Raw genomic sequence first — 11,403 nt, 5'->3', positions numbered from 1 at the left:
TGGTTAAGTTCACGTGTTCCACTTGGGTGGCCTGGGGTTCGCAGGTTCAGATCCTGGGCCCGGACCTAGCACCATTGGTCAAGCCATGCTGTGGCAGTGTCCCACACAAAATAGAGAAAGATGGGCACGATGTTAGCTCAGGGCCAATCTTCCTCACAAAAAAAGAGGAAAGAAAGAAAAAGGGCATCAGGGAAAAACTAAGGAAATCTGAAAAAAGTTTGGCCTTCATTAATAACAATGTGTAGATCTCAATTCAATAATTGTGACCAAGGCACCATATTAATGTAAGTTGTTAATCACAGGGGGTCTAGGGGTGGGGGATGTGGGAACTCTCTGGACTCCCTGTGCAGTAGGTTTCCTGGCTGTACATCCAAAACGTTTCTAATATAAGTCGCTGCGCGGAAACCCGCGGAAGTAGTGGGAATAACAGGGCCTCCTGCCAGAGGCCTCCGCTCCGCAGGACGATTGTGCTCAGAGAGCGCTCCAACGATGAGGCCATCTTCATCCTCATTAGAAGCGAGCTCAACTGACGAAAGGCCCATGCTTTGAAAGGGACAGAGAAACAGGCCCCCTTCTTGGACACGGACGCTGAGGAGCGAGCAGGTGACAGAGAGAAAGCTGGAAGAGAAAGTGGGCTGCAGTCATTCGAGAAAGAAGGGGCAGCAAGCACGAGCCGTCCTGGGTTGGTGGTAACAACTTGTCCCCTTTTGCCACAGTTCCTTGCTTCCGTGATCCGGGGAAACGCAGAGGTGAGGCGCGGGGGAGAAGGAAGAACATTTTGAGAATGTGAGCTCGTCACTCCCTGCCCCTCACAGCCTCCCCCCGGGGGGGAGAGACAGAGACACAGAGAGAGACAGAGACACAGAGAGAGACAGAGACAGAGACACAGAGAGAGACAGACACACAGAGAGACAGGGACAGAGACACAAAGACAGAGACAGAGACACAGAGAGAGACAGAGACACAGAGATACAAAGACAGAGACAGAGAGAGACAGAGACAGAAAGCCAGGAGGCCTCACTTCAGACAGCACCGTCAAACAGCCCACGGAGGGTGCCACAAATTCACTACCAAATTGAATGATGAACTGAAGCCGGTGAATGAAAATGAAGAGGGCTAGGCACCAAGTCCTACAGCAAGGGCCACAGAGGTCAAAAGCATTAAATTCAAAACAAAGGAGACCTGATTGCATTGGATTAATTTTACCAAGAAAAAAAATCTTTTAACTTCTCTAGGGGTTGAATGAGTAGCAGCTGGATATAGAACAGTAGCTTTTTGGATAAAGCAACTTTCACCCACATGGGATTAATTAATTTCATCTGGTCATATTAATAGAAGTAGAGAATATAGAACGAGGGAGGTTTTAGTCTCATTCCCTATTACCCTTACGCAGAGTTGCTCCGCCTCAGCACTACTTACTTTTGGGGCCAGATAATTGTTTGTTGTGGAGGGCTGTCCTGTGCACTACAGGTTGTTCAGCGGGTGGAGGGGAGAGCAGGAAATCCAAGGGGGAATGGTCAGTACAGACCTGCCGTCAGGCTGTTCGTGGCCTCCTGGGGAGAGACTCAGGGGCTACCAGGCTGCAGAATCCCAAAGAAGCTCCAGCCCAGACTCGACAAGGAAGAAACATGAACAAGGAGACAGGCCTAGAGGGGAGACTCAGGAAAACGAGACCAGAAGGAAAGTCTCAGTTAATAATAATAATAACAAGACCAAAGATAATCATAATAGCAACTACTATTCTTTGAGCCCTTACTCCGTGCCTGGCACTAGACTGCCATTGTCTCTAAGTCTTGTGACGCCCTGTGAATGTCACCCTTATCGTCCTTATTTCTCAGGGCAGGAAGCAGGCTAAGGGAAGTTAGGCAGCCACCCCACGGTCACACAGCCGGGCGTCAGTCAGTTTCAGCCCAGCTCTAGGGGACTCAGGAGCCAGAGACCTTGACTAATTCAGAGACACCGGGACTGGCTGACCAGCCAGGGAGGACAAGCAGGGGCGAGAGCAGTCCGTGCCTCCCCGAGCTGTGAAAACAACCGTCAGACCCCCGCCTCGCGCAGCCAAGGACACGCTGATCTGGCCGTCATCATGGACGCTCCCGGGAGGCTGTGACCTAACAGAGCCGGAAGGCAGGGCTGAGGGAGGGGACTTGCCCAAGGTTCCCAGCCAGACTCCCGCCCTCCTCCTGGGGGCTGGCTCTGACCCCGCCCTCCTGCACGGGACTGATCCCCCCAAGGTCAACACAGCGACCATGGCCAGCCACACTCCGAGACCCTCCAGCTGCTGACTGGTCAGAACGTCCCCATCACACCGCACTCCACCTGCCTCTGCTCCACTTGTGCCCCAGGGCAACCTGGAGTGAGCCCCCCGCCCTCCTAGGGTCTCGGGTCCCATCCATGTGATGGGACACAGAACCCCATGTGCACCCACACGTGCCCATATTTCTTCTATATTTAGAAATGAAGATATGCCCCGGCAGCAAAGTTCACCAACTTCTGAGTGGATAATAAAAACGCGCTCGGTCCATACACCAGAAGACTATTCAGACACCAAAAGGCAGGCAGCACCCACACCTAAGGTGCTCTCAGACTGGCGCTCTGTAAACGGGTGGACTGCGTGGCCTGGGAATCATGTCTCCATAAAGTGATTATTTAAGAAAAGATGCGCCCAGACAGGATGTCAACAACAGTGATGGATATTTTGTCTTTTTCTCTCTTTTTGGTTCTCGTATGATTGATTTTCTTGATCTGGTGTTTTTCAAATCACAACAGTGATACATTCCTGTTGAAACAAACGGAACCACACAGAGAGGCCTAAAGAAGGAATTGATCACCTGGTTCCCGCCGCTCACGGCTGCCCGTGTCCAGCCGCCGGGGCAGAGGTCCACTCGGCATTGTGAGATGGCTGCCACCCTTCGGCCCCATCGCCCCGACTGCGTGGATAACCTCAGGCAGAGACAGCGCCAAAAGCCTAAATCGGGGACCTCTGAATGTGACCAGGCTGGGCCAGCTGTGCCCCCCCAGCCCCACCTCCGCCCTCTCCATCCGCCCAGTGTCCACAAAGGATTCAGAATCCCGAGTCAGCATCCCACTGCCGCCCCCCGGGCGACCTTGGGCCATCTCACTCCACCTCCGAGCCTGGCCTCGCCTGGGACCTGGGACCCACCATGCCCATCCCCCTGGTTGTGTGAGGGTTAAGGAGAACCCCACAGGGGAAACAGTTGGCTTGGGATCAGGCCAAGCAGATGCTGGGGCACCGTGAGTGCCGGCTGTATACACCCAGATGCACACAGGGAGGCTGGGTCTCCACGTGAGCTGCAGGATGCCCACAGCACTTCGGCTCTGCCATCCTGTATCCTCAGTGCCCACCGCAGACGTCCCACTGGGGAGGGGGCTCGGGAGAGCCTGCAACAGTCAGATGGGGCCTCCAAGAGAGGACAGCTTGTCCCACGGAGAGGGGGCTGTGCAAGCTGTTCGTGCCCTCACTGCCCTCTCTCTCATCAACATTTTCATCCCGGCCAGCCAGACAAGAGGGCTTTGTTGAGGGGACCCCGGGAGAGAGCCGGCCGGGCCTGTGTGTGTATTTGTGTGCCTGTGTCTGTGCGCACCATCCCGGTGGATGTACAGACCCCTGCACACGGCCAGGGACAGACAAGACGCTTGGCATGGGGCCAGGAGTGAGTTCAGGTGCACGACCTTCCGGTTCTGTGATGACAAAGAAGATGGTGATGATGAGGCTGGTGGGGATGGCTGCTGACACTGAGCACTCTCTCAGTTTCCGGTCCCTTACATACATCCATCATTGTGTCACCTAATCCTAGGAGGGAGGGACCATTCCCATTCCCATTTTACAGATGAGCAAAGAGAGGCTCCAGGAGACCATGTGACTTGCCCAGGGCCATAGCTAGTAAATGGCAGAGCGGGGATTTGAACCCTGACCCGCCTAGGTCTTACCCATCTGCCGCTTTATGACAAAAGAGTCCTAAAAGATGACAGGGGAAGGCAATAAGGAACTGCGTTCGGATTGCAGGTTTGGGAGTCCAACTGCTGGACTCAAGTGTCGGCTCATCCCTCTCACTAGCTGTGTGCCTCAGTTTCCCCTTCTGTAAGATGGGGATCATGATAGTACCCACTTCCTCCTGTGGTTTGTTTCTTGGGTGCCTACTATGTGCCATGCTGACGACTTGAAGTGCATTCTCCTGGCCCTCCTCCTGTAAGCTCCTCACAGCCCTTGGGAAGTAGGTATGGGCCCCATTCGCAAGTGAGGAAGCTGAGGACCGGGAAGCGGAAGTGGCCCTGCGGAGAGGAGAGGGAGGGAGAGATGGGAGGAAGCTGCCGGAGGGAAACGCACAGCCAGCCTCCCTGCCCCCTCCTGGAAGCCCGCAGCGGCTTCAGGCCAGGGGGCGGGGCCTGGCGGGGGCGTGGCCAGCCCTGGGGCCCCATTGGCTGCGCGGAGGCACCCGCTGAATAAAGCCCGGATGGGCAGCCCCTGGGACAGTTCAGAAGACAGTCCACCTGTCCACCTAACCCCCATCTGTCCATGGGCCATCTGCCCAGTCTATCCATCTGGACCATCTCCAGTCATCCCTCCTTGGCTTACTCGCTCTACCCAGCGCCCCGCTCCATCGCTTTGCCAGGTGAGCAGCCCCATCCTCAGCGCCACCCCAGGACCGGAGTGCCTGCGCCAGCCGGGGCTTCCCAGGGGAAGAAGGGCAGGTAGAAAGAGTCTGTTGGGCATAAAAACCCATGCTTTGGAGCCAGACTGCCTGGGTTCACATCCAGCTCTGTGCCTCAGTTTCCTCATCTATAAAATGGGGACGGTCATAGGACCTTCCTCATAAGGTTTCTGTGAGGGTGAAATGAGATAGTGCATTTAAAGTGTCCGGTCCAGAAGTCATCATATTTCGTTTTTACTGAGCTCTGACTGTGAGCCGAGTGAGAGGGGGAGTGACTTCTGACGGTGGGGCGCCTGTCTAGCGTCCCTTTCTGAAGTCTCCCCTTCAGGGGCAAGAGTAGCAGGGTGGGAATGGGGTGGGGGCAGTTTACAGGTGCTGGCTTCACACAGGGCGAGGGGTGATGCCCGCGAGGGGTCCCTGTTGCCTCACTGAAGGCATCTGATGCTGCAACAGAGGCAGGTGGTGGGAGGGGCTTCCCAAACCAGCGGTAAGGGGTCTTCGTGGTTGACACTTCCCACCTCCAACCGGGAGAGATCCCTGAGGCCAGGGCTTGGTGACTTCACAAGACCCAGGGCTTTAAGGTCCAGTCCGCCAGAACAGGGGGTGGGGGGGTGGCTGGGGGGGAGGCCATGGCTTGGGGAAAGCCCCCAGGAGCTGAGAGCTATTTAGACCGATGGGGGAAGCCCCTTGTGGAGTGCCTCCAGTCTCTAGCTTTCATTCACAAGATCTAGAGGGGAGGCGGTGTCTGTCTGGGCCCCCTCCCAGGCCCTGAATGTCGGTTAATTTGGACAGACATGGGATGCCCACATTTGGGGGGTTCTAAGGCCGGGGGGTGTCAGGAATCCCATCGCCTACTTTCCTTCTGACCCAGGCATATCTGGCCCAATCTGGGAGAGGCGATGCCTGAGCCAGGAGGGCCGGGGTGGGGGGGGGGGGGGGGGGGGGGGTGGAGCAGGCGGGGTCGGGGGGGGGGGGGGGGGGGCTTGGCCTTCGGGGATGGTACAGGGCGGGGGGGACCAGAGAGGCCGCTCACCCAACTACCCGCTGATCAATTCTGGCTCAGCCCAAGTCGGGGGGCATCAGCCTCCCCCATGATTCTCAGCAGGAGAGAGGGCAAGATGGAAAGGCTGGGCCACCTCAACTTCTCCATCTCCCAGGGGGCCTGAGCCACCCCCACGTGTCCTAGAGAGAGCCTCGGCCCTGGAACCGGACTGCTGGGTTCAGATCCTGCCCCCCCCCGCCAACCCCCGGCTGTGTGATCTTGGGCAAGGCACATTAATGTTCCAGTCCCCATCGCTGGGTGACAAACTACTGCAAGATGTAGCGGCTTCAAATGACAGCCATCATCACGCTGTTACCTGTCGTGGTTCTGGGCTCAGCCAGGCAGCCCCCACTGGGCTCTCATATGGTTGCAGTGTGACGGGGGCTGGGCTGGAGCCATCTCAAAGTGGTGTCCCCTGTCTGGCAGTTGACATTGGCCATCAGCGGTCACTGGGACGCCCATATGTGGCCTCTGCACGTGGCCTGGGCTTACTCCCATCTCGGTGGCTGCGCCTTGAGAGGGAGCTTCCCGGAGAGATGGCCAGGCTGTGTGGCCTCTGTGACCCCGCCTGGGGGCGGCGGGGCCCTGGAGCCGGCTTACACCGGCTCTGGGAGCGGATTGTGCCTGTCCGTGTTCATTGCATCATGTTGGCCTTGGCGAGGGACGTGCGTCACGGAAGGGCATGCCCTGCAGTCGGGGCCTCGCTTTCCTTCAGAGATCCCCTTGTTAACCATTCACCAGCACACCACTGCTCGGACGTCACACCGTCACCTCCATTGCAGCCACAGGCCCCCCGGGGCCAGGGGAGGACACATAGACCCCTCCTCTCGCAGAGAGCTCGTCAGTGGCGCCTCGAAAGCGGTGCCTGTGGGATGGGAGGAGGTTATGTAGCCATCCTGGAAAACATGATGGGAGCCTGTCTCCTGATCAGAAGAATGGGGCGGTATAGTGGCATCTCTAGGGTTGTCCAAAGGATGCAATGAATTAATATCTGCCAAACTGAAAACAGTGCCTGGCACATGGTGATCACTTTATAAGTGATCATTAAGTACTATAGTGATTATTATTAAAACATGATAAGAAGAAGAAGCTGGATAATAATAAATAATAATAAAATAATAAATATAAATAAAATAATTTAAAACAGGGAACAGGGCTTTCCAAAAGTTCGTTTTAAAATACACACATATTTATATAATGAATATGTGCCCGCGGCCAATCGAACAGCACACAAGGGAACTCGGAGCGCCCGCTCTCCCCAGAGGCCCCGCCCGGACTAGTTCCTCGCGTGTGTGTCCTGGGATGCTCCATGCACGTGGAAGCAAGTGAACTGTGTGTGTCCACATTTTTCGCACACATAGCCCAGACCTGATGTCCCGCCCCTGCTTTACCCACTGAGCCATCCTGCCATTCCTTCTGAGTCAGCACCTGCACCGCCCTCCCCCCCACGCCCCTCCAAAGCTGTGGGGTCTGAGTGTTCTTGCTGAGGGTCGAGCCTCCCAGCAGGGTGGGTGTTGGGGGGGTCCTTATCCCCATTTTACAGATGAGGCAGCTGAGGCCCTGGGGAGATGACTTGTCTGATGTCACCCGGTGAGGAGGAGGCCGAGTTGAGATTTGACCCCGTCTCCAGGACATTGTGATCCGGGCCCTGTCCCAGCCTCCTGGGAAGGGAAGGAACAGGGTCACTCACAGCCACACCGAGAGGCTGCGCTGGCACCAGGGCCACCCTCCAACCCTCCGGGTTTCCTTCCTTCCTCCAGCAATGACGTCCACAGAGCCCCTGCACGTGCAGACCCCGGTCCGGGACAGCCCGTCCCTTTCGAAAGTGGCCGGCACCAGGGTCTACCTCAAGATGGACAGCGCCCAGCCGTCCGGCTCCTTCAAGATCCGGGGCATCGGGCACCTCTGCAGGACGGTACAGGACGGGCTCCGTCAGCAGGGCGGGGGCGCCAGGTCCTCTCTCCTCGACAGGGCAGGGCGAGTGCTGCGTGAAGTCTCGGGCTTTCAGGCTGGGCCTCTAACTCCCCACAATGCCTGAGCATCCACCATTAGCACCTCCTCGGGTTGAGGGGTGCCCGTCTGTGAGGTCCCCTCCTGGGCTGACCCCAGAGCCACCAGGTGCCGGCCTCTCCCTCACCCGTCCCTGAACCAGCCTCTTCGGGGAGGGAGGATGTCAGAGGCCAGGGCAGTACAATTCTGTGTGCAGGAAGGAGAGGTCAGCATAAGTTGGAAACAGTAGGAGGTATTCCAGGTGGGAGGGGAAAGCCCTGGGACAGACTTTGAGGTGGGCCTGACCCCTCCCCACTTACCTCCACAGTGGGCTGAGCGAGGCTGTAAACATTTCATCTGCTGCTCGGGTAGGTGGCCTGCATGCCTCTTCCTGTCCTCTGCTGTGTGTCCCGGGGCCAAGTGCTCCACCTCTCTGGGCCCTGGTTTCCCCAGCAATGAGCTGTTGCAAACATCTATAGCAGTCCCAACTTGGATTCCAGGGGGAGGCCGGCGGTCACCCAGGGGAGTTCAGAGCCCTGAGGTTGGGTTGAATGGTCCCAGCCAGGCTCCCGGCTCCTCCCACACTGACGCTCTCTCCACCCCCTACCCCTGGCAGCAGGCAACGCAGGCATGGCAGCTGCCTACGCCGCCAGGAAGCTGGGCGTTCCCGCCACCATCATTGTGCCCAGCACCACCCCTGCCGTCACCATCGAGCGGCTCAAGAATGAGGGTGCCATGGTCAAGGTGGCGGGTGAGGTGAGTGCTGACCGGAGCGGGGGCCACAGAGGGCACCTGGTGGCAGGGCAGGGTCCTCCGGCGCCTCACCCCATGCCACCTCCCCTGTGGTCTTGCAGATGCTGGACGACACCTTCGAGCTGGCCAAGGCCCTGGCGAGGAACAACCCCAGCTGGGTCTACATCTCTCCCTTCGACGACCCCCTCATCTGGTACGCAGAGCCCAGGGCCACCCCTCCACCCCTGGGCACCTACCACAAAGCACACCATCATGTGCGGCAGTTGTACCCGCGTGTGCACGGCATCGTGTAGAAGCACACGCACAAGCAGATAGCAAACGCACACGCACGCGCCCCAACGCCCACTCGCCGTGGCCACACCCAACACTCCCATGAGCCAACACACAAGCTCAGAGACACAGGAATCTGCGACTGGGTCCCCCGGGAAGCAGACCCGAGACAAAGATTTCACAGAAAGCAGTTTGCGTGGGAGGTGATTCGTTAGCGGCGTGGGGAAGGAAGGAAGCCACTAAGGCTCAACTGGGCAGGCGGCTGCTGGGGGCAGCTGGAGCCGAAACCCTCGGGGGGCCCCTGGGAGCCAGTGTGGAACGTGAACCAGAGTTATCCCACCCGTGCGAGAGGATGCTGGAGTTTAGACAGCAACACCCGCAACTCTTCATTCTCATCGTCACTGGCTGGGGGCTATTCTCAGGGGGTGTCCTCGGGGGCTGTCGTCTGCTGGCACCGCCGGTTGTCACATTCATAGGCAGCTGCGGTGGCAGAGAGAGCCCTCGGGGCAGAGGCAGCTGCTGGCAGCTGGAGATCTGGGCGGAGTCGGGGAGGAGGGGACTAGCCCCGAGGCCCGTCAGCTGCCTGGGATGAGGGCAAGTGGCACCGCCAGGAGCCCCGCCTGCTGTCCCCAAGAAGCCCAGCCCTGACCTGCCACCCTCCCACCCCCTGCAGGGAAGGCCACCGTTCCATCGTGAGAGAGCTGAAGGAGACCCTGAGCACAAAACCGGGGGCCATCGCGCTGTCGGTGGGCGGCGGGGGCCTGCTGTGCGGAGTGGTCCAGGGGCTGCAGGAGGTGGGCTGGGGGGATGTGCCCGTCATCGCCATGGAGACCCTCGGAGCCCACAGCTTCCACGCCGCCACCACTGCCGGCAAGCTCGTCTCCCTGCCCCAGATTACCAGGTGAGCAGCCAAGGGAGGGCCCCGTCGGGTGGTCAGCCAGCCTGGGGGCTGCGGGCAGGTCCCGACACCAGTACCATTTCACAGGTGATGACACCAAGGCTTTGGTCACCTGCCCAGAGTCACAGTCCGTGGGTGGTACTGCTGGGACCCAACCCAAGTCTATGTGGCTCAGCACCGTGAACGTCACACTTCTGCACATGAAAAGTCTAACACTAGTCATTCATTCTGATCCTTGGGGGAGGGCTCCACACCTCATTAATTTGCCAGCCATTTACCGAGCCCCTAATCTGTGCAAGACGCTGGCTGATCCTGGGGGACAGTGAGGAATAAACACAGTGCCCGGGCTCATGTCCCAGCCCCACACCTTTGACAGATGGTGTTTCATTAGGATCAGGTTTGGCCACATCATACGGGAGCCCAAAATAACAGTGGCTCAAACAAGATTGAACTTCATTTCCTCTTTTATATTAAAAAAAAAAGTCTGGGGGGCGGGCGATGGGCTAAATGAGTCAAGGGGGTCAAAAGGTACAAACTCCCAGTTAAAAAATAAATAAGCCCTGGGGCTGCAATGTACAGACTGGTGACTATCGTCAATGATACCGTATTGCATATTCGAAAGTTGCTAACAGAATAGATCTTAAAAGTTCTCATCGCAAGAAAAAAATTGTAACTATGTGAGGTGACAGAAGTTACCTAGACGTATTGTGGTGATCATTTCACAATATATACAAATAGTGAATCATTATGTTGTGCACCTGAAACTCCATATAATGTTATATGTCAATTATACCTCAATTAAAAAAAAGTCTAGAGGCAGGCAGGCAGTCCCAGGGCAGCACCCTGAAGGCAGCGGCCCAGATTCCTTGAGTTTGTTGCCCCATCATCCTCATCATGTAGCCTATGGCCCAAAATGGCTGCTTAAGTGTCAACTATCACACCCATACTCCATGTGGCAGGAAGGTGGAAGCAAGGGCAGAAGCTATGCCCCCCCTTTAAAGACAGACACAATACTTCCACTTACCTCTCATTGGCCAGAACTTGGTCACATGGCCACACCTACTGCAGGGGTGGCTGCGAAATGTCTTCCCACCAGGCCTCCATGTGTGCAGCTGGAATAGATATGGGGCCGACATGTCTGCCACAGATAGGGGCCACTGAGTCTGAGTAAGAACAACTTCTGGATTCCCATGCCCGGTGCCCCGGAGCCACCGTGCTGGCCTCTGATCCCACACTGTTGGGACTGAACAAATAATTGTTGAGCACCAACTCTGAGCCACACGCTGGGCTAAGGGCTAAGGTGGTCCAGACCCCGAGATGCACCTGGGCGAGTCGGGGAGATGGGAGCAGCCAGGGATGACTCGGGGAGGCGGGGAATGGAACAGGCTGGTTACGCACACAGGTCCTAGTCACAGGACCCTGCCGGCAGCCACAGCACCACTGCTCCCTCCACGCGGGACCTCGGGCAAGTCACTGCGTGCTCTCTGCCTCAGTTTCTCCTTCTATAAAATCGAACCAACTAACAGCAGGAACTGTTGCGAGAGTTAAATGACACTTGTGAAGTGCTCAGCACCCAGTACTTCTCAAGAAGTCAGCGCTATGCTTGTGTTCAGGGGGAGGACCGTTGGAGAATTCCACGTGGGGCCGCGGGACTGAGTGCTCCCCCTGGAGGACTCCTGGGAGGAGGTGGCCTTAATCCTGAGCCTTGAAGGGCGGGCAGGCCTTGGGCCAGCAGAGCGGTGCTAAGCTCAGTGTGGGTGAAGCAGGTGGCGGTGACA

General features: G+C 57.3%; 1 protein-coding gene across 4 annotated transcripts in view; it reads left to right on the top strand.

Moving 5' to 3' along the window:
• The first annotated feature begins 4,404 nt into the window (after positions 1-4,404).
• Positions 4,405-11,403, top strand: part of SDS (serine dehydratase) — a 15,956-nt gene continuing 8,957 nt past the window's right edge. For all 4 annotated transcript variants that reach the window (XM_046639372.1, XM_046639373.1, XM_046639371.1 and 1 more), the window contains exons 1-6: positions 4,405-4,634; positions 7,476-7,630; positions 8,033-8,072; positions 8,321-8,460; positions 8,559-8,650; positions 9,401-9,628. In XM_046639372.1, the coding sequence (XP_046495328.1) occupies positions 4,538-4,634; positions 7,476-7,630; positions 8,033-8,072; positions 8,321-8,460; positions 8,559-8,650; positions 9,401-9,628 (752 nt within the window). In that variant the 5' untranslated portion in view covers positions 4,405-4,537. The remainder of the gene's footprint in view (positions 4,635-7,475; positions 7,631-8,032; positions 8,073-8,320; positions 8,461-8,558; positions 8,651-9,400; positions 9,629-11,403) is intronic.

The sequence above is a fragment of the Equus quagga genome, chromosome 15, assembly GCF_021613505.1.
Source record: "Equus quagga isolate Etosha38 chromosome 15, UCLA_HA_Equagga_1.0, whole genome shotgun sequence".
Lineage (NCBI taxonomy): Eukaryota > Metazoa > Chordata > Mammalia > Perissodactyla > Equidae > Equus > Equus quagga.
Note: the sequence above shows the minus strand (reverse complement) of the source record. Positions and strands in the feature narration are given on the sequence as shown.